The sequence below is a fragment of the Nematolebias whitei genome, chromosome 17 (assembly GCF_014905685.2).
Source record: "Nematolebias whitei isolate Nwh7 chromosome 17, NemWhi1, whole genome shotgun sequence".
NCBI classification, from domain to species: Eukaryota; Metazoa; Chordata; class Actinopteri; order Cyprinodontiformes; family Rivulidae; genus Nematolebias; species Nematolebias whitei.
The window spans coordinates 21903784-21929855 of record NC_056514.1 but is presented as its reverse complement, the minus strand read 5'-3'; the positions used below and the strand labels follow the sequence as shown (position 1 = coordinate 21929855).

The 26072-nt window shown below is 40.5% G+C and overlaps 1 protein-coding gene across 1 annotated transcript; it reads left to right on the top strand.

Moving 5' to 3' along the window:
* The first annotated feature begins 771 nt into the window (after nt 1-771).
* On the top strand, nt 772-25961 carry ace (angiotensin I converting enzyme (peptidyl-dipeptidase A) 1). The gene is made up of 25 exons (XM_037691364.1): nt 772-996; nt 9973-10143; nt 10227-10314; nt 11894-12037; nt 12154-12345; nt 12613-12710; nt 12800-12969; nt 13036-13259; nt 13363-13507; nt 13596-13694; nt 14079-14201; nt 14276-14481; nt 14555-14691; nt 14929-15087; nt 17688-17775; nt 17960-18103; nt 19853-20044; nt 20400-20497; nt 20880-21052; nt 22367-22590; nt 22678-22822; nt 22906-23004; nt 23309-23431; nt 23555-23754; nt 25704-25961. The coding sequence occupies exons 1-25, from the start codon at nt 772-774 to the stop codon at nt 25904-25906; spliced, it is 3870 nt and encodes a 1289-aa protein (XP_037547292.1). The 3' UTR covers nt 25907-25961.
* Nucleotides 25962-26072: the final 111 nt, after the last annotated feature.

Here is a 26072-nt window from a genome sequence, read left to right as displayed (position 1 = left end):
TGTAGAAATATTATATACTTGATTTGCAGTTATACTCTAACTTGTATTGTCGAAGCTCCTCATGCAAGTTTCCAATGATAGGCTGTGATCTGTGTTAATTGTGAAGACTGCAGAGAAGATGTACTGCCTGAATTTAGAATATTTAAACACAAAACATATAAATACATGTTGGATTATAGGTAATCTCCTCCTCCTTCCAGTTTTTTTTTCTATTCTACCCCTCTCTTTCATCCCTGCTGTGTTTAAACTTCCCCTCCCTCCTTTTTCTGTCTCCATGCTGAAAAAGGGAACAGAGTGAAATATGTGGAGTCCCTCCCAGACTCCACTGCTGTGCTGCTTATTGAGAAGCCTTCACTCCGCTGGGCATGCAGGCATGAAGATTTAGTTCAGATCTGCCTCTTGCTTGGCAGGAACACCATCGGCTATTAGGCAGACTTCATGGAGTGGAGATAGTGTGCATTACCTTTGGACGTTTATGGAAATAATCAACCTCACCTGGCGCAGCTGATTGCACCGAACTGCTCCGCCTCTCCTCTGTGAGCTGACTGACTGGTTGGAGCAACATCCGTTTTTAAGCAGTTAAAAAAAATAGAAGTGTGGGTTGGGTTAAAGGGACACTTATAAAGAAGTGCTTGTTGGTTTCTGCATACTTCACCAGCAGCCAGGCTGGAAAAGGCGCACAGGAGGAGACAAAGATTTTCACTAGAGATTTTTGAAGGCACTGCAGTAACTTTTTTCCTCTTTCCACTTTGCCTGAAGTTGGAGAGAACCATGGGCAGCTTAGTCAGGTCCCTGCTGCTGCTGCTACTGCCTGTCTTGGTGCTGTGTGAAGATCTGCCAGAGAGCTGGCAGCCAGGAGACTACACAAACAGCACCTCTGATGCACTCAGGTTCCTCGGTGACTACAACAGCACTGCTGAGGAGGTGTTCTTCTACAGCGTGTCTGCCAGCTGGAACTACAACACTAACATAACAGAATACAACTCCAAGCTTCAGGTAGGAACTAAATCTCCTCATTCCCACTCTGACTATCCTGGCAGTTTGTCACCACAGATACATTCAGGGGCAAATGTTTCTGTGGAGCTTAGCTCTGCATGAATTGGAAATGAAACATTAGTTAACTCTCTCCAGAATTTCATGCTAAGTTTCTTCCCTGAGACTGCTCTTTCTGCAAGAAGAAGAAAAAAATTTTAGTGCCCGTGGTGTGAATTTTGCTTTTACACACACAAATAAGTCTTTATAGTCGACTATGAAAATATTTGCTGGCAGAAAATGGCCAGCTGCACAGCTGTCCCAACACTAAATTTTATGCTGACGTAACCTTGTTTTCTAGTTCGATACCAGTGAACTGATGAACTCTCTCACTCACTCACTAAGGAACTCTTCCCAGTTCTATACCATTTGTTAGCAGGACCTTCATCTTCTGTTACAGTGGGAAAAAATATGGTTGGTGGTGTGACATGTAGTTTCTACCCCACAGGCAACAAGCTGTGGCATTACAAACTACTACTCTGAGAACATCATGCATTAAAGGGGCTTAGGAGATACTCACAACTTCATTAAATACATGCTAACACATGTATTAAATCTCTTTTTAACACTTGCCACATTCCAAACTGCTATGCAAACTAATATTGTTTGACCAACAATAAAACAAACGTAAACCTTCTAAAAATAGCATGAAAATATTAAACATTTCTTACTAGACAATACAGTCTAGTTGGTGGTGGTCTGACATATAACTCCTGTTCCAATACAGCAAAACAGGGATACAGTCAACACTCTAAAGCCACTTCTCGATTGTTAAGTACCATTCTAATTACTTAGTTTCTATTTGGTTCTACCCAAGTGTAGGTGTGTCTACATTGGGAGCGTGTCCCTCACTCCGTAGGCAGAACGGTGGGTGGGATCATCAATGTAAAGTGAGCTGGGGATCTGGCCGATGCTCTGATGATATAATTTTCCAGCAACACTCAGCCATGGACAACATCAAGGTTGTGTTTTTCATTGTGCTCATTCTAAACGAGACAGAAAATTTGACTGCTCTGACAGTGATGGCTGTGAAGGTAGCTTCAACAGCTGTATGTAGTACGGGGAAAAAAACTGAGAAGGAGCACAAGGCAGTATGCATTGTACAATATCAAGCAGTGGTTTGAAGACAAAGTGGAAGAAGAAAGGAGAAGGCGTCTCAAGCTGGTAAGCTAAAAGTAGCTATTGCTATCTTGTTATCAGCATCGGCTCATAAAAGTTGCATACACAACCATTTTTAACATATAATTTCAACAACATATAGTCTAACAATATCTACACCCCATTTTTATTTTCCAGATGGCTGTTAAGCTTGTACTGTCAAAGGCCATCTGTCTGGATATTCAGCCGTACCAATTGGTGGTGTGACAATGTTGGTCCTGCCTTCACACCTGCACAGTGGATTAATAAATTTACAATGTCCAGACAGACATGGTTCTGTCAGTGCAATAAATTATGCCTGGTTATGCACGTAGACACCAGTTTCTGGAGCTGTATCCCATTAAAGAAGAGTGTGGCCATTGCTCTATGGAAGCTTGCCACCCGTTCTGAGTATGGGCGATTTGGCCATCTTTTGGGAGTGAGCACCAGTGTGCAGGTGTTTGCAGGATTTTTGTTCAGCAGCACAGACATTAGTTGTGCCAGAACTGATCAATTTGCCTCATGAAGGTAGATTCAAGGCGATGGCTGCATTTTTTTTTTTAAACCTATGGGGTCTTCCTCAGTGTGTGGGTGCTATTGATTAGTCCCACATACCTATCATGTGGTGGCGCAGAGGTTAGAGGAGATGGGTCTGTGATCGGAAGATCGTCGGTTCAAGCCCCGGTACCGACAACATCAAAAATGTGGGTGGGGTAGGTGAAGCACCCACAGCTGCCCCCACCCTCATTCGCCCCACTCTGTGCCCATGAGCAAGGCCCTTAACCCCCATCTGCTCCCTAAACAGGTCTCTCTTGAAAATGAGTTATTGTGGCTCAATGAGACTACCTGTATAAATAAAGGGTAAATGAAAATGAAAAAAATCATAGCACCACAACAATTTCACACTGACTACTTTTAATTGTAAAGGCTGAAATTTCATTTCTGTGGTTGATGGGAAGGGCTTGTTTTGGAATGTCTTTGCTGGACTGACAGGGAGTTTCCATGATGCCCGGGTACTGAGAGTGGCCACACTGTAGGAGCTAGCCAGGTGGAAAAACCTTTTCTCAGTGCATATCATGGACATAGGTCTGGTCTCTGTTAGCTAATACATCCCGGGAGACTCTACATATGCACATATAAAAAAACTGGCTCCTCAAGCTATTTCCTAACATAGGAGGACTGTCAAATGAGCAGCAAATCTTCAGTCAAAGTCAGTCGAGCAGGGGTGGTTGTGGAGCATGCCTTCAGCTGGCTGAAATAGAGATGGTGCCAAATAGCACTGGGGTTGTCCACAGTAGACTGTGAAGCAGCCAGAATGAGAGTCAGTTCCTCTAACTCAGAGGCCATGATTCTTGACAGGAAACAGGTGGAGAGCCTTATCCCGGTCTGGGGGGAGTCTTTTTTGTCTCGGGTGGAGTAAGTCTCTGGACACCTTGTTCACGAGTGATGGTAGGATGAAGTGGAAGATAGATTGATGGATTAAGGCCTTGTCCTCAATAATGAGGGTGTTTTTCAGTCATCCATCGTGAAGAAAGAACTGAGTTGAAAGCCAAAGCTCTCGATTTACTGGTCTGTCTACACTCCCACCCTCACTTGTGGTTATGAGGCTTGGATCATGACTGAAAGAATGAGATCCTGGATACAAGCAGCCAAAATAAGCTTTCTTTGCAAGTTGGCCAGGCTCAACTTTAGAGATAAAGTGAGGAGCTATGTTATTGGGAGGAGATTGGAGTAGAGCTGCTGCTTCTCCACATTGAAAGGAGTCTGTTGAGGTGGTTGGGGCATCTGATTAGGATACTTTGTGGACGCCTCCTTTCCAGGCAAGTCCCACTGGTAGGAAGCCCTAGAGAAGACCCAGAATTTGCTGGAGGGAATGTGTATCTTCTCTGGCATGAGAAAGCCTTGAGTTCCCCAGGACATGTTGGAACATTTTGCTGGGGAGAGGGATGTCTGGATTTCTCTCTTGGACCTGTTGCATATGGATAAGAGATATAAGGTGGAGAATAAGCCTACTAACAGGATTAATGAGCCAACCAGTATGGGTTCTGGCAGACGCAGCACCTGTTGGATGGCATTCAATTTTACAAACATCAGGTTCTAAAGTCACTGGGACCATCTAGTTGGACATATCCACCTCTGTGCATGAAGTGAACAATGCAAATCCAGCTGAAGGTAAGTCTGAGTACTCTTCATCATCACAACCTGTCTCAATCACACATGATTATGCAGGGGATACAGTAACCTTGGTAGAATTATTTCCATCCTCCAAAGGAATGTGAGAGATCCAGTGATAAGGTTGAGCAGTAGCAACCACAGAAAAATCAAGTTCTGCAATGGTCTCTGTAGAAAGTTTCTCACTCCTATCATTGCTGAAGAACAGGAAGATATCAAGAAGACACAATTATCAGAGTCAGACAGGACTGGTAGGATGTTCACACATCAGCAAGTTACAGTGAACAACTTTTGACAGGCCAGAGATGGGATCACAGATTTCAACTGTATGAGTTTGGGGGTTACTCTTGACCACAGTATAAACAACCTGCCCCCATCGGTCAGCCAATTTTCTGCATCCCCTCTCTTCTTTTTTTGCTAGGAAAACTAAGTCACCATCTTCAATCTCCACTTCCTTAACTCTTCGGTTGTAATTGTTAACTTGATGACTGTTTTACACTTGCATGTGCTTCTGCTAACACTGTAGCTTATTGAACTTTTCTTAGTTCCTCAACATATAAAGGGAAATCAATCAACCTTTATTTATACAGGTAAATCCCATTGAGCCTCGAGGACTCATTTACAAGAGAGACCTGATTTCAACAAAGAAAGATGACAACAATGGACAACAGCAACAACAATAAACAATTATAAAAAAAGCATACTACAGTTTTTTTTTGTTTGTTTGTTTTTTTTTAACAAATAGGATGGCTAAAAGGAAAAGGTAACAAAACAAAAAACAGCTAGATTCCAAGACAAATGTAGAAAACTAACAACAGGAACATGTCTGCATTGGTCCCTGCCAGGTGTCCAACAGATTCTTAAAGACACTTAGAGAGGTCAAGGTCGAGAGCTTCAAATCTTTTTGTAAGATATTCCAGGAAACAGGAGCAGAGTAGGAGAAGGTCCTTTTTCCTAGTTCAGTCCTCATTGAGGGAACACTGCAGGTAATAATGTCCTGAGAGCGCACTCCGTAGCTGCACTCACGCAGAGACATGTAGGAGGAGATGTATGAAGGCAACAGACCAAGAAGTGATTTAAAGATGAAAATATACCAGTGAGAGAGTCTGCGTGAAGTTAATGATGTCCAGTTAACCAGTGAATACAGTGTCATTTCCCAGAGTAGACTTAAATAGTACACCAGCAGGTAGGTGAGGATTGGGAACTTGTCCAAACATGAGGTAGAAAGGATGGAACCCAGTAGTCTCATGAGGTATGATGTAAGAGTGTGCAACATTTGAGGTCAGGCCCATTTTGTCCTGGGTAGCAAAATCCTGATCATATTTCTCAACATCCAGTTGAACCGTTCTGATCATCCATTCCCCGTAGGATGATAGGCCATGACGTGGGACTTAACACCTGACATTTGAAGAAGTGCTGCTGTTAATACAATCTAGAATTTGGTACCGTGGTCAAAGTGAATCCGCAAGCTATAATAGAAGAAAATGTTACCTCACATCTTCAGAGACACCTCTTTAGAAGTTTTATCAGAATATTCAAAAGCATGAGCCAACCTGGGAAAGTCGCAACTAAAACAACATCAGTTACTGGAATCTTCAGCTGTACAAAGGTCTATGCACATTACCTCCATTGGAGCTGTGATTCTGATGCTATATAATAATGCACAACCATCTGGCTCTGGTGTTTTACCCATTACACACTTTGTACAACACTCCACATAGTCTCTTACATCATGCTACATGGAACTCCAATAGAACCGCTGCTCCGCTAGAGAGATGATCCTGTACTGACCCTGGTGGTCCACGTCATTATGGCACTCACACATCACATTCTCTCTTATTGACATTGAAATAATGTACTGGCATTTAATTTTCCTAGTGCATGGATCTTTAGAGACATGAAAGAGGATGCCATCCTTAAGCATCACCTTGTCCCACTGCCTAGAAATCGTAAAACACAAACATACTTGTTTGTCCTCTCTCTGATGTGGTCTGTGTTGGAGTTCAACATAAAGAACCACTCTTGCCGGGTCAACATCTTTCATTTGTCTATGAGGTCCTGTTTAGACATAGAGGTCAAGACATCCTGACCACCCTTGGCCATGACACTCTGGATGTGATTAAACAGAGCTGTGGACCTAGTCTTCACCACCTCCTCCCATCCTGAATGACATTTCAATAGAGCAGGAAACAACAGGACACCAGCTAAATTGTACCAGCACCATACCTGATCCAGCCACTTTGTATAGCTCTTTCAAAATACTGGTGGATGCTTGGCCATTTAAAGGCCTCCTGCAGATTGTCTTCAGACAAACCCTCCGACTCCTTCAAAAAATGATTATGTGACTCACTGATCAGTCACTTGCCAATCCATTTCAATGCAAAAGCTCTCTACTGAAGACATCAACAACAATTTGAGGCTCTGGGATCTATTTTATGTCAAACTTGTAGGCAGCCAACTTTGCAACTCAGCACTGCTTGCAGGCATCAATTTTAGGTGTGGTATGGATGTGTACAAGAGGGTTGTTGTCTTTCCAAGCAGTGAAAATTGATCCCTTCAGCCAATGATGGAATTTATCATAAACTGCCCATTTAAGAGCCAAAATCGCTAATCGATTTTCTGGGTACTTATTCTGGGCCTTGTTCAGGATTTGACCGGCAAAAGGTATTGGGCAAACCCACTCATCACCTGGTGCTGGCCGTACCTGCAGCTCTGTTAGTTCCACCAGAACCAAACTCTCTGGCCCCTTTCCCACCTCAGGCTCAGGCTCCGTCCGGCCTGTTAGGTGGCTGTCTCATCTATCCTCCATCGACATGCGTGGAAAGAACTCTACGGAACAGTTCAGTTCTGCAGGGAACTTAGAATGTTCTGTGTCTGCTGGACCTGGTTCTGGAAGGCACTTATCACTCGTTGCCGCAGTCGTTATTATTATCATGCTGCTAACAGGACCAACTGCTAACAGAACCATGCTGCTAACAGGACCATACTGCTGACAGAACCATACCGCTAATAGAATCACTCTGCAATCTGGACCATGTTGCTAACAGCACCACCTTGCTAACAGAACCACACTGCTAACAGGATCATGCTGCTAACAGGACCATGGTGCTGCCAGAACCACATCGCTAAGAGAATCACTCTGCTAACAGGATCATGCTGCTAACAGGACCACGCTGCTACCAGAACCACACTGCCAACAAAACCACTCTGCTAACAGGACCATAACAGCTCCACGTTGCTAACAGAACCACACCGACACGAGAACCACCCTGCTAACAGGACCATGCTGCTAACAGTAACAGTCTTTTGCAACACTTTTTAAAAATTGTTTTATATTGTTGTTTGTACTCTATATGTTGTCTGTTTAAAACAGGTCTCTTTTGAAAATGAGTCCACATGACTCAGTGAGACTAGCTTTAAAAATAAAGGTTAAATTAAATAAATAAAAACCTTGACACTTGGGCAGTCTATAATGGAGTAGAGGAGGTGCTAATGGAGAAATGGTAAATGTGTAGCAGGAATACCTTGATGTGGTGAAGAGTTCCGCAAAAGTGTGTCCTTATCTTTATTTATTTATTTTTCTCTAAATGGGTGATCTGTATGGTTGGACGTTGTAGGTAAGCTGGAAAGTGGTATTGATGAACTGAATGGAACAGCACAAATGTTTGAGTTTAAGTTTTAATTCAACAGTCACCTTTATTTTTGTTAATATTATTCTTATTTGCATTCTACAACAAAGTCCATGCTCAATAATCCAGGTATACAATCCAACATTTTTCAGTCAGGTCATCTGGACAGTTTCTTTTTTTTTTGTTGTGCTGAAACGTTTCGCCTTCAGTCCGGAAGGCTTCATCAGTCAAGGAAACGCACAACAAAACTGATTCTTCCCCCAACAGCTTACTCCAAAGTGGAACAAACCAGTTCTGCTTGTGATAAGATGGTCTCTTTGGTACGCCCCCTCCTCCATTGCCGGCCCTCTTCCTTGTTGACAGTCTTGTCAAACTGGTTGAAAAAAGCAAAGTTCATGCTCAATAATCCAGGTATACAATCCAACATTTTTCAGTCGGGTCATCTGGACATTTGCATTCTGTTGTGGGGACGTTTGCTGTGGCAGATAAAGGGACATTTCAGTGAGAAGCTTCTGTTCTGTCAGACTATGGAGCATGTGACCAACAATTCACTGCTCTTTAATAAATTGTACTGATCTGTCCAAATACCAATTTATTTAAAAACTGCTTGCTTATTGTACTTTTAACATGAAGCTACACTATAATTTATTCTTGGCAGAAACATAAGTGTATGAATGCTTTACAAATGGAAAACAAAAATGGATTATCTTTGGCACATGTACTGAGCCTTGATTCAATTCTTCAAGCTCTAGTCATTTATATGAGGACACCATGACCTCTCAGAGTGCTTTAAAGAAAAGCTCTTCAGATGCGCTGAGGCTATGAGCATGTGCACCATAGTGACAAGCTTTTTCTAACATTTATCCTTCTGTTTTCATACTAATGCTTCATTGATCAGAAACATAAGGTGCAACTTTTCTAGCTTTAATAGTTAGAAAAGTCATGAATTCTAGTTTGTGGCTGAAAAATGCCATGATGAATTGTTAAAGGAGCCAAGGTTGGAGTGAGTTGGGGAGCCTGATTGTGTAAAATCTCCTTACTCTGACAGTTTAGGAGACTGCTATCAGATTTATAAAACCTACCATAAATACTCCCAGCAATTAATTCTAAGGCCCACTTGAGTTGCATGTTGCTGCAACATTTCTGCAATACAGATTCTGAATTTGTCTCAGCATAATTTATTAACTGTGGAAAAATTGCACATGCAGAGCAAGAGTTAATTAGTGATCTTTTTGTAATTTTCATACTCAATGATTGCATTTTGCTTTCGGCTTTAATAATAGTTCTTCCAACTTTTTGCACAAGAAAACCAACACCTGAACATTTTGTAAAGAGAAAGGGAAAATATCACTGACCAATGCAACTTCTTGGTTGGGAGTGTTCACGATTCTCTAAATTATGCATCGAAAGAAACAATCACAATTGTAACTGTCTTTAGACAAGACTGTCAAAGGCTCAATGATGCAGGTTGGGTAATAACTATACAGATGCATGCCTTTACACCTTGCCCAATAATAGGCAAGTTGTAAAACTAAGTGGAGGACCGGTATCTACGGTACTTGGCTTGAGTTCCACCTTTTGCGTAAAGCATTTCTACCTGAGTTTGTATAATGCAGTATGTAATACTTTCACTTTCATTTCTTAATAATCTCAACTATTGGGCCAATTTACAAATAAATGTCTATGGAAATTCTTAAATTACTGTAAGTAATGAAAGCTGGAGCATAAATTATAGAGAAACTTCATTGCTTGAGAGTTGAGGAATTGCAGGTGGTCTGACTAAGCTGGTCCTTTTTGGGACAATAGGAAGAGAGTGGTTAACTCTGTATTTAAAGGAATTTTTTTAAGACGATTCAGGCAATCTGTTTTTTTACAAGCACAAATCAAACTGACTCATCCAGTTAATAATAAAAAAAAAAAAAACTATTGTACAGACTAATTTTTACTCAAACTGATCTAAATGAAGAACAGCCATAATCACATTTCTTTTTCCTTGTCTTAGGTCAAAGCAGCCCTTGAAGAACAAGCATTTACTGAAGCCTGGGGATTCAAGGCCAAGGAGGTCTTTTCTGAAACATTTCTGGACTCTCTTCCAAACCCTAAAGACAAAAAGCTGATGAGAGACATTAAGGTGCTGGGTGCTGCCAACCTCCCACAGGCTGAAAGAGAAGAGGTTTGGTTGTCTGTAATCACAAGTTTGTCAAAGTGAGACTCTGCTGGCCTCTTAAAACATCAAATGTTTGTCCTTATTTGTAGTTCAACACCATCCTCAGCACCCTGGACAGTATTTATTCTACAGCTAAGGTACACCCTGAGCCAAACATCAGCTGGAGCCTGGATCCTGGTGAGTACAGGGCTTTGAATAAAAATGCTTTTTAAAGCGCAAGATCTAAGAATGCTTTAAAAGTGCAATGCTAATTTAGTAGTGTTGAGGAACAGGAAACACTGTGGGGGTGGTGGGGTGGGGGGTGTCCTGGAATCATAACAGCTCTAAGTGGTTTAGATGTTATCGGTTCTCGTCAGGAACAGGATGGACATAATTTCTTAAGGGGCTCTATAGGAAGTGTTCTGGATGTATTCCAAGCGTTCTGTGCAGAACACAAAATAAACAACATGGTGGCTTCTAGTGCTACGGGACTTCATTGGGAACAATAGACTTTTGTGTTTGGAGCTACAACTGCTGAATGAATTTATGAGAAACTCCTGTCGACACAAGGTAAACAATCGCCTCTGCTAAAAATGCTTGTAAACCAAATGAGCTCCTTACTGGTCAGGGACAACCACAATTACCCCCACTCTCCACCCACCCCGATTATGGAAACAATACTAAAGGAAACAGTTAAACAATCAGATGAGTTTTTTTGATTGATTTACCATACCATACCATAACATACCATACCATGCCAGCTTTATTTACAGAGCACTTTAAACACCTATAGGACCAAGTGCTGTACAGTACACATAATAAAACAATCATACAATCAGATAATAAAAAGTGATTAAAATTATTAAAAGTCTACATTTCAGATGGTGTCAAAGGCCAGGGAGAAGAGATGGGTTTTAAGAAGGGATTTAAAAACAGACAGGGTCTGATATTCAAGGGAAAGTTGTTCCATAATTTAGGAGCTGCCAGAGCAAAAGCACGGTCTCCTCCGAGTTTACGCTTTGTCTTCGGCACACTCAGGAGCAGCTGATCACATGACCTGTGGGATCGAGAGGGTGTGTATGAATGTAGCAACTCAGACATATAGGGTGGGGCAAGTCCATTTAGAGCTTTTAAAGCAAATAAAATAGTTTTTAAATTAATCCTAAAATGTATGGGCAGCCAGTACAAGGAGGATAAAACAGGGGAAATGTGGTGAAACTTTCATGTGCCAGTTAAAAGCCCTACATCAGCATTCTGTACCCTCTGAAGCTGAGAGATACATGAGTCACTGATTCCTGTGTAGTGCATTACAGTAATCCAGCTGAGTGGTCACAAAGTGTGAACTACTGTTTCGAAATGCCACTGAGAAAGAATCAGCTTTACTTTAGCCATCTGCCGCAAATGAAAAGAAAAAACTAGATTTAAGAACTGCTCTGATGTGGTTTTATAACTTTAGTCCAGCATCGACTTTGACCCTTAGGTTTGTAATAGTTGGCCAAAGAACCAACATCTACATTGGGAGGCTCAGTAGAGCTTCAAAGACCATCACCTCAGTATTTTCCTCATTTAACTTTAAGAAGTTCACAGCCATCCAGGCTTTGATGTCCTCCAGACATGAAAACTGAGATTTACTTCTAGAAATACATTTCAACTTTGTCTGTTTTTACAGTTTACCTTCTTTATTGTGAAACCCAGTTTTATTTTAAACTATTATTGATGCTTATTCCTTAGGTTATTTTTGTTTTTATCTTTGACTGATTAATGTATTTTCTTGCAGATCTCACAGAAATCATGGCTAGCTCCAGAAGCTACAAGCAGTTGCTGTTTGCTTGGGAAGGCTGGCACAATGAATCAGGTGTGCCTATGAAACAGTATTACCCAAGATTTGTGGAGCTCAGCAACAAAGCTGCACGAGCTGATGGTAAGAAATACCACCTGACATTTTCATTCTGAAGTATTGCATTCAATATTCTAAAGTTTCAGAATAAATGGCAAAAGAATGATGGAGACAACTGAATGGAAAACATTTCTCTCTAGGATTTGAAGACACTGGAGCATATTGGCGCTCTTGGTATGAAACTGAAACTTTTGAGCAGGATATAGAGAAACTCTACAGGACCATTGAGCCACTCTACCTGAACCTGCACGCCTTTGTGCGCCGCCAGCTCTACAACTTCTATGGTCCCAAGTATATCAATCTAAAAGGACCAATCCCTGCCCACCTGTTGGGTAAGATGCCTTTTTTTTTTTTAGTTGGTTGGTTTGTGCTTCTTAATTCTTTGAAACAAGTTTGACTTGAATTTTAGGCATTGTAAAAATTTTCTATTTCAAATAATGTATTTAAAAGTATTTGCAAACACACTCTTCATAAACATTTCAAGAACAATGGGAGCAAGAAGTCATGATACAAATCAGTGAATGCATGAATGCATTTCCTTTAGTCTTGCATGGTAAGTCAGAATGACCATACAATCATGTTTCCATCCTCTCACTCAGGAAATATGTGGGCCCAGACTTGGAATAACATTTATGATATGATGATACCATTTCCTGAGAAACCCAACCTGGATGTGACGAATGAAATGGTCAAACAAGTGAGTGTGACAAGACTTGTTCATGCTACTGAAGTGGTGCTGGGTGTGGTGTTTAGATGATCTGACTTTTACCAAATGGTCTTTCTCAGGGCTACAATGCCACTCACATGTTCCGTGTGGCTGAAGAGTTCTTCACATCTTTGGGTTTAGCAGAGATGCCCACAGAGTTCTGGGAAGAATCGATGCTTGTTAAGCCTAATGACCGAGAGGTTGTGTGTCATGCATCTGCTTGGGATTTTAAAAACCGCAAAGACTTCAGGTAAATCCCCTTATCGTTTCTAGTTATGACTCAAATGATGGTGTGTTAATGTTTGATGTTCTTCAGGATTAAACAGTGCACCACAGTGACGATGGAACAGCTTGCCACTGTTCATCATGAAATGGGACACATCCAGTATTACCTGCAGTACAAGGACCAGCCGGTGGGCTTCCGTAGTGGAGCCAACCCTGGTTTCCATGAAGCTATTGGTGATGTTATGAGTCTTTCAGTTTCCACACCAAACCATCTGCACAAAATCAATCTGCTGGAGTCTGCAGCATCTGATGCTGGTAATACCTGTATTTCCAAATACCTCAGTTAAATGAATGTGGATGAACTGGCAACATGGGCTTCAACATTCCAGTTTTATTAATGTGTTTTTTTTTCTTCTAGAAACTGATCTTAACTACTTATTGAAGATGGCTCTGGAGAAGATAGCCTTCCTTCCTTTTGGCTACCTCATTGACCTCTGGAGATGGAGTGTGTTCAGTGGAAGCACCGCTCCAGAGAATTACAACTCTGAATGGTGGTACCTCAGGTAGAACAATATGCAAACAGAATGTACTTTAATTAGGTACAGGGCTGACACATATGTTCTTAAAATTACATTCTAATGTTTTAAATAGAACAAAATACCAAGGGATTTGTCCACCAACTAGACGTACAGAGGAGCATTTTGATCCTGGTGCAAAATATCATATCCCTGGGAACACCCCATACATCAGGTACTGTCCTATGATGACTGAAACAAAAGTCAACAGAATCGTTCACAAACATGAAACAGATTGTTATCCTTAATTTTACAAGTTTGTGCTTTATGTGCCACAAGTGTCATGGCTTTACAGACATGTGTTCTACCTTGCACACACGTTGTACATTGTATGCATGCCTGAAATGTACAGTGCATATGCTACAAGGATGATCTGAGAAGTATGCCTAAATGTTTATTTTAAACTACACAATCACCATACAATGGGAGGAAACCTGCTGCAGAGAACAAGGAAGTGTTTAAGTTACACTAGCTGATTTCTTCCCACTAAAATAAAAGCAGTCAAGACAACAAAACATTGACATCCGTCTACACCCCCCACCCCCACCTCCCCATGCAGGTATTTTGTCAGTTTCATTCTGCAATTCCAGTTTCATGAGAAACTGTGCCAGGCTGCCAAACACACAGGTCCCCTGCACACATGTGACATCTACCAATCTGCAGAAGCAGGAGCCATTCTAAAGTAAGTCAGCAAAATGAATTTCTGTTTAATACACAGCATGAATGATGGGTTAAAAGTATTATCTCCTCCCCAAGGAAAGTTCTTCAGGCTGGCTCTTCCAGACCTTGGCCTGATGTGCTTGAAGATGCTATAGGCACCAGGGAGATGAGTGCCAGCTCATTGATGAAATACTTTGAACCTGTAACTAAGTGGCTGGAGAAACAAAATGTGAATGAAACTCTGGGATGGCCTGAATTTGGTTGGGTTCCACCAATTCCTGAGGGCTACCCTCAAGATATTGGTAATAATTAAATAAAGCACACTTGTAGTCATGGCTTTTCTTTTTTATTTTACTCACTGAAGTTCTCTTTCAGACAAGAATACAAATGAGCTTGATGCAAAGCAACTTCTGCAAGAGTATAACAGCACAGCTGAAGTTGTGTGGAACGCGTACACTGAAGCCTCCTGGACGTACAACACTGACATCACAGACGCTAATAAAGAAGTCATGGTGAGTACGGTTCTCAAAGTTTCATAAAATACCTCATCAGTCACTTCATGTGGTCTACATTTGAATATTGCATCCAAATGCAAAATCAATTAACAGTCAATCAATTATTGACTCATTAATCCTGGTGTGCATACTCTAACAATGCAATTTGCATGTCAATCTAACATGAATGCTCTTAAATTATTAACCAGTGCAGCAGTTTTCTTAAAACTCAAAATATGCATTGTTCTCCTCTAGCTTAAGAAGAACCTGGAGATGTCGAAGCACACCCTAGAATATGGACTGAAGGCTCGGAAGTATGATACCACTGACTTCCAGGATCTGTCTATCAAACGCATCATTGAAAGTCTCAGTGACATTGAGAGGGCTGCACTGCCCTCAGCAGAACTGGAAGAGGTGAATAATAATATAAATGGATTTCAGATTGCCAAGCATTTCACTCTGAAAACATTTCACTCTAAAGGTTCACTGTATGCAGAAATATCTGAAATTCAGATACTATAAGAAAATCAGTGTCTTGTGTTTTTCTCAATGCCATGAGTGTAAACATGTTTGCATAGGCTCTTGTTGGATAAATAATGTAAAGGTTACTGAAACCAGATTTTTTTCTTGCATGTGTGCAAGATATTCTGAAATCAAAACAAATGCAGCTATCTGAAGGCTCAACATTCAGGACTATACTCAAAACTGCTAATTTCAGGATCTGTTCAAAGGATTGGAGCATCTTTACAGCCAGGATGACCAAAACTACTCTTGACAGGGAAAGGCTTAAATCTTTAGAAGTTAGCAAGATGGAGGCTTTTGTGCTCAAAATTACATCTTCAAGCTTGACTATATAAAGCTTTGTTAATGTAGACCGCAGTAGTTTTCAGAAAGGCCCGTCTGGCTCTATTCCAAACCCTCTGGCACCTGAGGGCCACCAAATGAGCTGAGGGGACAACAGCCTCTCGTTCCTGGGCAGAAATTACAGGGGGTTGGAAAACAAAAACAACATAGAAAGGAAAAAGTCCAGTAGCAGAGGAGGGGAGTGAGTTTATAGCATGTTCTACCCATGGTAGGGAGGAGAACCATTTCTCTGGGTCAATTGAACAATTGCACCCTCGACACCAGAGCACCAGTCAGCAGAAGGTGAGTGGTCCATGATGGCCAGATAGTTCTGTAACAACCCCCCCCCCCCCCCTAAAAAGGGGCTGGTCTAAAATCACAACAAATAAGCAAGTTAAACCAAGTTTATTGTGAGGACCCGCTTTAGTGGAACTGGGTCAAAACTGGTTCTGGTGTCGAGCTCTGGGCATCTGGGCTGGAATGAGTCTGTTGACAGGAAGAGAATGGTCAGTGGTCAAGCTGTTGACAGGGGCAAGTGTAACAGTCAAAGAGAAGTGACCACTAACCGTCTCGTTGGTTGAAGGGGGGTCCAGAGACTGATGTCGTTCCAGCACCACTGAGCAGCTGCAGGAGAGGCTGGTTCCGGTGAGGGAAGGCAGCCGGCCGCAGCGGTGAGCCAGTGAGTCCATGAGACGAAGACGCTTGTCCAACAAGTGGGAGTCCGAAAACGGGAAGCAGATGGGCGACAGGACCAACAGGTAAGAGTAGAGGATGTTGTCATACAGGCGAGGGTCGTTACCGTTTTCAGTGAGGCATTAGTCCAGGGGGTCGAGCAGGAGGCGAAGTCAGGCGGGCGATGAGTCAGGATGCTGGGAGAGCAAACCATAGAGGTAAGGATACAAACCAGGGAATGGGACAGGAGCAAGGAGACAGGTAAGTGACTAAACTGGGTAAACACTATGATAAACTATGAAATACAGGTACAAGGTATCAAGAGTGCAGAATAACTACAGGTAGTAAACTTTTTTCGACTATCTTGCAATCACCCTGTGTGAGAGTCTGACTTGTAAAGGGTGCAGAGACAGGAGCAGCTAATTGAAAGGTAATCAGAGCTGTGGGTGTTGCAGTGAAGACAAACTGGTTTGATCAGTGAAGACAACCTTAAACCCACATGCAGCCAAGACAACCTAAAACACACACATGCAGACAGAAGAAAAGAAAAGGATCCAAAGACACCAAGCAGTGCACAGTGATAGAAAATCTAACCAACAGGCATGAATAGTGACAACTATGGCGTGCAGCTATATGTACAACATAACCAATCTCATTCAGGTCTCTCTTGTAAATGAGTCCCCAAGGCTCAATGGGATTAACTTGTATAAATAAAGGTTGAATAATAACAATAAACACAAACTGGTTGTGAAATGAAAATAAAGCAGACTAGATGTAGGTCCTTAAAACAATTGAGAGCTTTTTTTTAAACCTTTTATTTTTTATTATTTAGTCATTTTAAATCACACATTTGAGCTTGATGAAAATGTCTAATCAAGATCAAAATTGTGACCACTGTTTTTTTGTCTGTCCAAACAGGTCTCACTTGTAAATGAGTCTTCGAGGCTCAATGTGATTTATCTGTTTAAATAAAGGTTGAATGAATGAAGGAAAAAACCTACAAAAGGACATTTGATCAAAACTGAAAGGGTCAAACTGTGTTTATAAAACTTGATTAAAACTTTAATATTGTTTCCAGAAATAAAACCTGAAATCTAAATGTGTAAATACAGCAGTAAGTACACTGTTCCTTTTGGGTTTTCAATTGAGATCATTCCACTTGCATACAATCTCTCATTGTAAGCGAAAATATGGGATTTTAATTTTTGCAATTTTCACACCTTGGGGTGAATTATGTTGATAAGAATTTGTCATATTAGAGCGTTGCAAAGAAGGGAAAACTATTTATTGAACAAACACAGAACTTCAAAAGCTGATGTCACATAAACCAACACAAGTCTGCTCAGGTTCAGGATGTGATGAAACAGGTTTTCACTTATCTTACTCGCACGGCTACTTTCTTACACATACAAAAACAACAAGAAAATAACTGTCTCTGAATTGAATCAAAAAGTGTTCTCCTTTTAGACCAAATGTAAATTTCCGTGTGTATTTTGCAGTACAACACACTTCTGTCCAACATGGAGACAAAATACAGTGTAGCTGAGGTTTGCAGGCCCAATAAGACATGCCATCCACTGGATCCAGGTATGTCAACATGGATATAAAGTGCAAGCTTGTTCGATGGCAGATGATCTGTTGTGATTTTAATTACTGTAATTTTTATGAGCACAGCAATTCAAGTTGTTTTTTAACTACTTCATTAGAAAAATGTGATTAAACCTTGTGTTCAACAGCCATTATTTTTAATATAAAACCTTCTGTGTCTCAGATCTGCAGAGGATCATGGCAGAGTCCAGAGATTATGATGAACTGTTGTTTGCCTGGAAAGGATGGAGAGATGCTGCTGGCAAAGTAATCCGTCAGGATTATAAGAAATATGTTGAAATGGCCAACAAAGCTGCCACACTCAATGGTAAGACATATGGACCTAATTTTACATCTGCACTAACAACTGCCCCAATGTCTCTGCCAGATAAATGGTAAAGATTAGTTCTAGCCAGAGGACAGGAAGCTGTTAATTATTTCCTGTTATAGTACAGGACTGACAAATGTAAGCTTATGTGTTTTCAAAAGTAAAATCATCTTGTACTCTGTTCCTTTATGACTTAAACCCAAACACATCCACAGCAGGCATTTTGACTTTGCAATATGTAAAGATAATATGTATAACACCAAAGTTCATGCTCAGTAATCCAGGTAAAAATCCAACATTCAGTCAGGTCATCCGGGCGGTTTTTGCTGAGATGTTTCATCCTTCATCTATGAAGGATCATATGTATAACTTTTGAATAATTTCCCTTCTCTGTGTATCAAACACAACAGAATAATCCAACAATGTTCAGTCAGGTCATCTGGAAGGCTTCTTTTTTGTGCTGAGACGTTTTGGCCGTCATCCAATGCACTTTTTCAATCTGAAGAACCACCAAACAAAACTGATTCTCCACAAACAGCATACTCCAGAGTGGGGGAAAAAGCAGTTTGCTGGTGATAAGATGGCCTCTGGGGCACGCCCTCTCCTCCGAGGCTTGCCCTCTCCCTCATCAACTCTTTTAAGACAGTCATGTCTAAAGTGGTTCAAAATAACAAAGTTCTTGCTCAATAATCCAGGTATAAAATCCTGAACAGAATAATAGTATAATAGAACAGAATAATAATTCCCCCAAATCATATCTGCTTAGAAAAAGGTCTGAAAACTAGATTTTAGATTTACAAAAACTCAAAATTTTAAGTTCTGTTTTTAGAGCCAGTTCACAGCATAAACAATTTTTTGGATTTTTACAACAACAAAAAAAAAAATGCATCACTGGTCCTTTTCATGTCCCTAAAGCAAATTTGAGCAATTTAGGATTGACCCACAAAGGCCTCCTCCTATTGCTCTGACTATTGTTCATTAAATTGGAGGGTGGAGCCATGTTGCTTGTTTGGGCTGTGCTGAGTCTGAGTTTATGGGCAAAGACCCAGGTGCTTGCCAACAAGCCTCCTTCCGAGATCTGGTTCACGTGTGAGGTCCAGGTATTAAAGGTTTTGGCAAGGTACTCCCTTGGTTGTAAGGCATGTGCAAGGATGACTGAATATATTTAGTCTTGGTCATTGACAAAACAAAATTTAAAAAAGTATCTCCGCTTCCATTTGTTATTTGAAAATGAAGCCACGACAATCTGCTGAAGATCATGGTGTGTGTCCCTAATATTATTCTTTAACAAGAACTTTGAGGCTCTGGTTTTAATTTCCACGTTCATTATAGAACACCGGTCTAGGCAGATGGTCACCCATCCTGAGCCTAGTTCTGCTGGAGGTTTCTTCCTGTTAAAAGGAAGTTTCTCCTGTACACTTCCACCGTTGTGCTGTTCAGGATCGGAGATTGTGACAAAGTAAAGATTCAGTTTAATCTGTTGGTTTCCTTGGATACATTTTACTGTCTGGCATTTTATGTATATTGTGTGACTGTTATTTTACAGTGCCCTGAAATGACTTTTGTTGTAAAGTGATGCTATTTGGGTTAACTGGGTAAAATTGAAAGAATTTACAGATTTTTTTTTTTTTTACATACCTGTACCTGGTTGTGTAGGACAATCTTTGAAGCCCTGACCTGATCAAGAATTTAGAATGACTGTGAGCCACATTCAAATACATCCATTAAAAGAGCTGTTACTCTCTATAGGTCATTCTGACAATGGGGCTTTTTGGCGGTCTCTGTATGAAACTCCCACCTTTGAGCAGGACCTGGAGACTCTGTGGAAGGAGCTAGAGCCGCTCTACCTGAACGTTCATGCATATGTTCGAAGGGCTCTGTACAAAGAGTATGGATCCAAATACATCAACCTAAAGGGACCAATTCCTGCTCATCTGCTGGGTATGTTTGGAGCTTTTTGAATGGAAAATATTGTTTTTACGTTGCCATATTCATACTGTGATAATTTCGGGCTGATCAGAAAAATTCCTGTGCAGCCATTTTATATGATATCCAAACTTTCCTTTGACATGGGAGAATTCCTCATCACTGAGGTTGCAGATGCCTTTGGATTACATTTTCATTCAGAGGCACCGAGTGTGAGATTATGTTTGACAGATGCACATGGTTAAAGACTAAACTGGCTATTGTGGCTAATCCTACTTGGTCAAATGCTGTCATGGCCAAGGGTGAATGCGTGCTCTGACTTGCTCGATGCAGAAATATGAAGTATTAAAGTTTATCTATGTTCTTTCAGGTAACATGTGGGCTCAGACCTGGTCTGGGATAATGGATCTAGTCATGCCCTACCCAGATGCCACACAGGTTGATGCTACACCTGCTATGGTGGCTCAGGTGAATGAATGCATGAAACATCGAAAGCATCATAAATTCACTGCTGCACACATAAGAACACAAGGACACACACAAATACACACACAGAAGTTACACTGTTCTCCTAGTCATTTTGCAGTTTTAAAGTTTAAAGATCAAGTTGGTTTTGTGACACCTGGACTCTGAAGTTACTTCAGGTCATCTATAACTCACATACTGTACAGTAAAGTGTGCTCAAAATACAAGGCTGTTATACCCCATTTTTCATGAAACTTCATTTGATTACTCCATATCTTGTCAATATTTGTAAAGGTGCTGTTGGTTCCTCCAAAAAAAAAAAAAAAGAAAAGAAAAGATTAAACATTTTGCAAAACTGTCAGAATAACTGCAACCTTTCTTTCAGGGCTGGAATGCTTCCAGGATGTTTCAGGAGTCTGATAGATTTTTCACCTCTCTGGGTCTGCTGCCAATGCCCAAAGAATTTTGGGACAAATCCATGCTGGAGAAGCCAAGTGATGGACGGAAGGTGGTTTGCCACGCTTCTGCATGGGACTTCTACAATCGAAAAGACTTCAGGTTTAACTTTATTGCACTTTTTGGGCCTCCAGTAGCTTTTCATTCAACCTTTATAGTTATGGCTTTATGGTTACAGGTTAGTCTCAGTGAGTCACAAGGACTCATTTACAAGAGACCTGTTTTAAACAAAAACCACAGATGAGGTACACACAATAATAAACAGTCATATAAAAGCATATAAAATGAAAAGTAAGAAAAAGAAGTGATATAAAACAAAATGAAAAAACACGCTACATTATAAAACAGTGTAAAATACTAAAAACAGGAACAGGTCTGCATTGATTTTTGCATTGAACTTAAAAGTTGTTTAAAATCCTTTTAGAAAGGTCAAAGTCGAGAGCTTCAGATCTTTTGCAAGGTGTTACAGGTTACAGAGCAGAGTATGAGAAGGCCCTTTGGCCAAATTTAGTCCACACTGAGGGGACACTGCAGGTAATGATGTCTTGAGAGTGCAAGCTGTAGCTGCACTGATGAAGTGACATGTAGGAGGAGATATATGAAGGCAGCGGACCAATGAGAGATTTAAAGATGAAAATGTACCAGTGTGAGGGTCTGTGTGAAGTTATTGATGACCAGTTGACCAATGAATACAGAGTGCAGTGATGAGTACAGTAGTTTCATCCATTTACGAATCTTAGCACACAGTGATAGACAGCATCCAACATCTGCAGGGTGCTTGCAGGAGCATTCATGTAAATAATGTCACCATAGCCAATGGATGGTAGGAAAGTAGCAGTTACAAGGTGTTTCCTAGCATTCAGAGTTAGACAAGATTTATTTCTGAAAAAGAAACCCAATTTTACTTTCAATTTTTTTACCAAGTTTTCAACCTGGGGTATAAAAGAGATGTGCATCGACTAAGATCCCCAAGTATTTGCACGAGTCGACAAACAATAGGAACACCATTTGTAGATAAGATAGAAGGAAGGACTGCTGGTACCGACTTCCTGTTTGAAAACAACATGTGAATCCTCAACATATCAATTTTACAAAGGAGGCTATGTGCATTCATGTGCAAAAAAATGTTGTCCTGACATGTTTTTAAAGTCTTTTGGTGTGCTGCAATGTGTTGGCTGTTACCAACAGATTGTAAGCCACATCTTGAGACATAATTCTTGAATCTTAAGATCTCAAAACATTTAACAGATTTAACAAACGACACTTGAGATAATGGTTAATCATTTGCATTTGAATTCTTGTTATGTATTACTTTTAACTGATTGTTCAATACTATAAAATATTGTCATGATGATGTTTTCTTTAAATATTTTTCTCTAGAAATAAATGTAATTTTGCCGTTGCTTGTGATTCCAGGATAAAACAGTGCACAGTTGTGACCATGGATGACCTGATCACGGTGCACCATGAGATGGGTCATGTTCAGTACTTCTTGCAGTACAAAAACCAGCCCGTGTCCTTCCGTGATGGAGCCAACCCTGGCTTCCATGAGGCCATTGGAGATGTTTTGGCCCTGTCAGTATCCACACCCAAACATCTGCAGAGCATAGGCCTCTTGGACAAAGTAGAGAACAACCATGGTGAGTAAGAGACACATAGTTATATAAAAAGTTAGCACTCTAACAGACATTTACTCAGGATTGTTCTAATTTCTGGCCCTCATGTAGAAAGTGACATCAACTTTCTGATGAGCATGGCACTCGACAAGATTGCTTTCCTGCCTTTTGGCTACCTCATGGATCAGTGGAGGTGGAAGGTTTTTGATGGACGCATCCCATCAACAGAATACAATAAAGAATGGTGGAACCTGATGTAAGGCCCAGTGTTGAGCATAATGTGTAAATGATTGATTACATTTACAGTGATTTATTAATCCACTAGGTTGTCTATTACAGACTGAAGTACCAGGGACTGTGTCCTCCTGTATCTCGCACTGAGGACGACTTTGACCCAGGTGCAAAGTTCCACATCCCCGCAAACGTGCCCTATGTCAGGTAAAGCTACAAAACTTTACAAAACAAATAAGACGAACCAAGCTAAGGAGCAGATAAGATACATGTGATGAGGAGCATGTTGTGTTCTTATCTATCACATGGCTTTAAATAATTATTGAGGGTGCCAAAGCAATCCATAGATAAACCTAGTTATTATTCTGTTCAAAATTTATAAGGTAGATAAAATGACAAAAGGGAACATTTTGGACAGCTGATACTGTGGCACAGTTCAAGATTTATTTAGAAACCTTGTTGTAACAGTGTCTGATTATTTTTGCATTAATTTGTGTTTTATTATTTTTAGGTATTTTGTTAGCTTTGTCATCCAGTTTCAGTTCCACAAGGCTCTTTGTGATGCTGCTAACCATGTTGGGCCTCTACACACATGTGATATCTACAAATCTCAGGCAGCTGGGAAACTGCTGAGGTTAGTATGCACATAATTCTCATTTAGCTGTTGAAAACATGCATTTAAAGATATAAATGCATTTACTAAACTGCACAATATATCTTTATCTCCCCCAAACTCGACTTGTATGTCTGTTTGCAGCGATGTGATGAAGCTCGGTAACAGCAAGCCTTGGCCTGAAGCCATGACCATGATCACTGGTCAGTCCAAAATGAGTGCCCAGCCCCTCATGCAGTATTTCAAACCCCTCATTGACTGGCTGGAGGCAGAGAACAGCAAGAACAATGATATTCGTGGATGGCCTGAGTATGACTGGAAACCTTACATGTTGAACCAAACAAGTACGTATGTCCAACATGCACTCACTCGCTTCATTGCAACCACAGAAATGCACATGCATTTGCAAGACGTTTGCATAAAATGAATTTTTTACACGTTTAAAGAAAAATGTTGTTGAACTTTATCCCAGATTTTTCTGGTTTTCCTGGTGAAATCAATCATCCACTCTTCTTGTTTTACTGATGAGCTCCTGCTGAAAGGATGCATGAAAATTAGACTGTTGAAATTCTTGAACGGAGCGATAGAAAGTGATACTGGGGTAAAGAGAGCTCCAGAGTTAAAGGTCAAAGAGCAAAACATGGGAACAGGAATGAATGAACAATAAGAGTTCAGATGTTTTGTAAATTTTACCGGTAGCTGCAGTTTTTGCATGAGAGAAGATGTTAATCATCTTGAGGTGCAGATTTGTTAGTCTGACAGAGACGGTCAAAAAGCACCATCTGTTGGTAGATTTGTTTTTTTAATAGGGAAAACAAAGGTGTTGAAAAAAGTTTTTGAAGGGTGTGGTGTTTGACATGTACAGACGCTTATGAGCTTATGATCTTATGGTCTTATGATCACTAGCTCTTCAGGTCTTTGTGTCTATGAGTCAAGCAAAATATTTTTAGCAAATAGATGTTAAAAAAAATTGCACAAAATCAGCGCATCCAGACTGAATTTTGTCAGTGATAACTTTCTGAAGAGGATAAAAGTGTCAGAAATGAATCAATTGTTGCTTTTTTGTACAGTAGGGGAGAATATCAACATTTAATGCCTGTGCGTATACTGTATCTGAGTTTCTGTACAAGTGACTTTTCTGATAATTTAGCAAAATGAACTATACTTTCTCTGCTTAAGCAATTTTCCAGTCTTAAACTGGTAGAAATGATCTTGAACTGTTTAGGTAACGACTAGTCTGAGCACAGCCAACACCAATTTAACAAATCTCTACCAGGAAGTGTCCTCAGGTTGCACCCAAGGTGCTACAGCCAGCTGCTACTGACGCTATTTTCACTTGTACATAGACGAATCATGTAAATAACCGTGTAATGTTGATTTCATGGGGATGTGGAGATTTATAAAGTAGTATTTGTTTTAAAAAGACAAGTATTGAAAATCATTGTTTTGCAGTGACGGAGGAAGAGATCACATCATTTTGATTAACAGAGAGTGTATTTGTTTTACCCTGACATTAGATTTCTAGCTTCAATGAGTTCTTGTAATCTGGTTTCTGTAAATTGACGCCAGTGCTTTGATTTTATTACGGATAAACTCCTTTTGAGAGCTGAAAGCTCCACAGATGTCTTGTGGTTTGTTCCTTCTGTGAATAAGCTCTGTTGAATGCAGAATGTGCCCTTAAAGTCTCTTCGTAATAAGACACAAAAATACAAGAGTCCCATTCCTCCAGTGGTGTTTTAAGGTGATAGTCGTTCACTTTGTTCTTGACGTTGCTCAGATTAGCTGTTAGCTCATTATTCTGGTTTGATTATCATTTTTTTTCTTCTAAACTGAAGCAGTTCTAAAAGTTTATTACAAATGGTAAGATATTGTTTTCTTAGTCCTGTTTCAGAAACCCCAACTTCAAAAACATCTGAACTCTTACTCTAACCATAGTAACCCACAACTTAGAATTTAAAATGTACCTTTTCTTTCCAGCTCTACAACCAAGCAAAACGTGCAACTACAAAAACATCTACCTGTTTTGAACTTGCAGCGCAGTGTTAGCATTGTTGTCTCACAGCAAGGTTGTGGGTTCAATCCCCAGTATGTGCCTGCGGTCTTTATGTGTTTGAATGTTCTCCTCATGATTGCATGGTTTTCTCCAGGTACTCCAGTTTCCTCCCATAGTCCACAAACATGCATATGTAGCCTGCCTTTCAGTCCAATCTTCTTAGAAAAAGAGCTCTATGATCTCAGAGATTTGCTTGGTTCGATAAATGTTAATATGGCTGCTCTTTTTTTTGTCTTCCAGACCCTACAGAAGAAACAAATGCTAATAAAGTGGACTTCCTGGGATTAAGTGTGAACAGTTCATCTGCCACAGCTGGCCAGTGGATCCTATTGGTCATTGGTCTGGTCCTCTTGGTGGCCACCATCCTAATTGCCTACAAATACAGGAAATCAAAAAAGCCTAGAAGGTCCTCATCCACACTGGAACTCAGGCAAAAAGACTAGACACAAGTACTGAATCAAACTGCCTTACTGCGGTTAACACAAAACCAAACTCAATGTGAACAAAACGTTTTATGTACTTCATATATGAACAAAGTAGCTCTTTGACGTTTCTGAATCAGTTTGCTTTAGTATTTTTCCACCTTTTCCTTTTTAATTTCAACTTGAC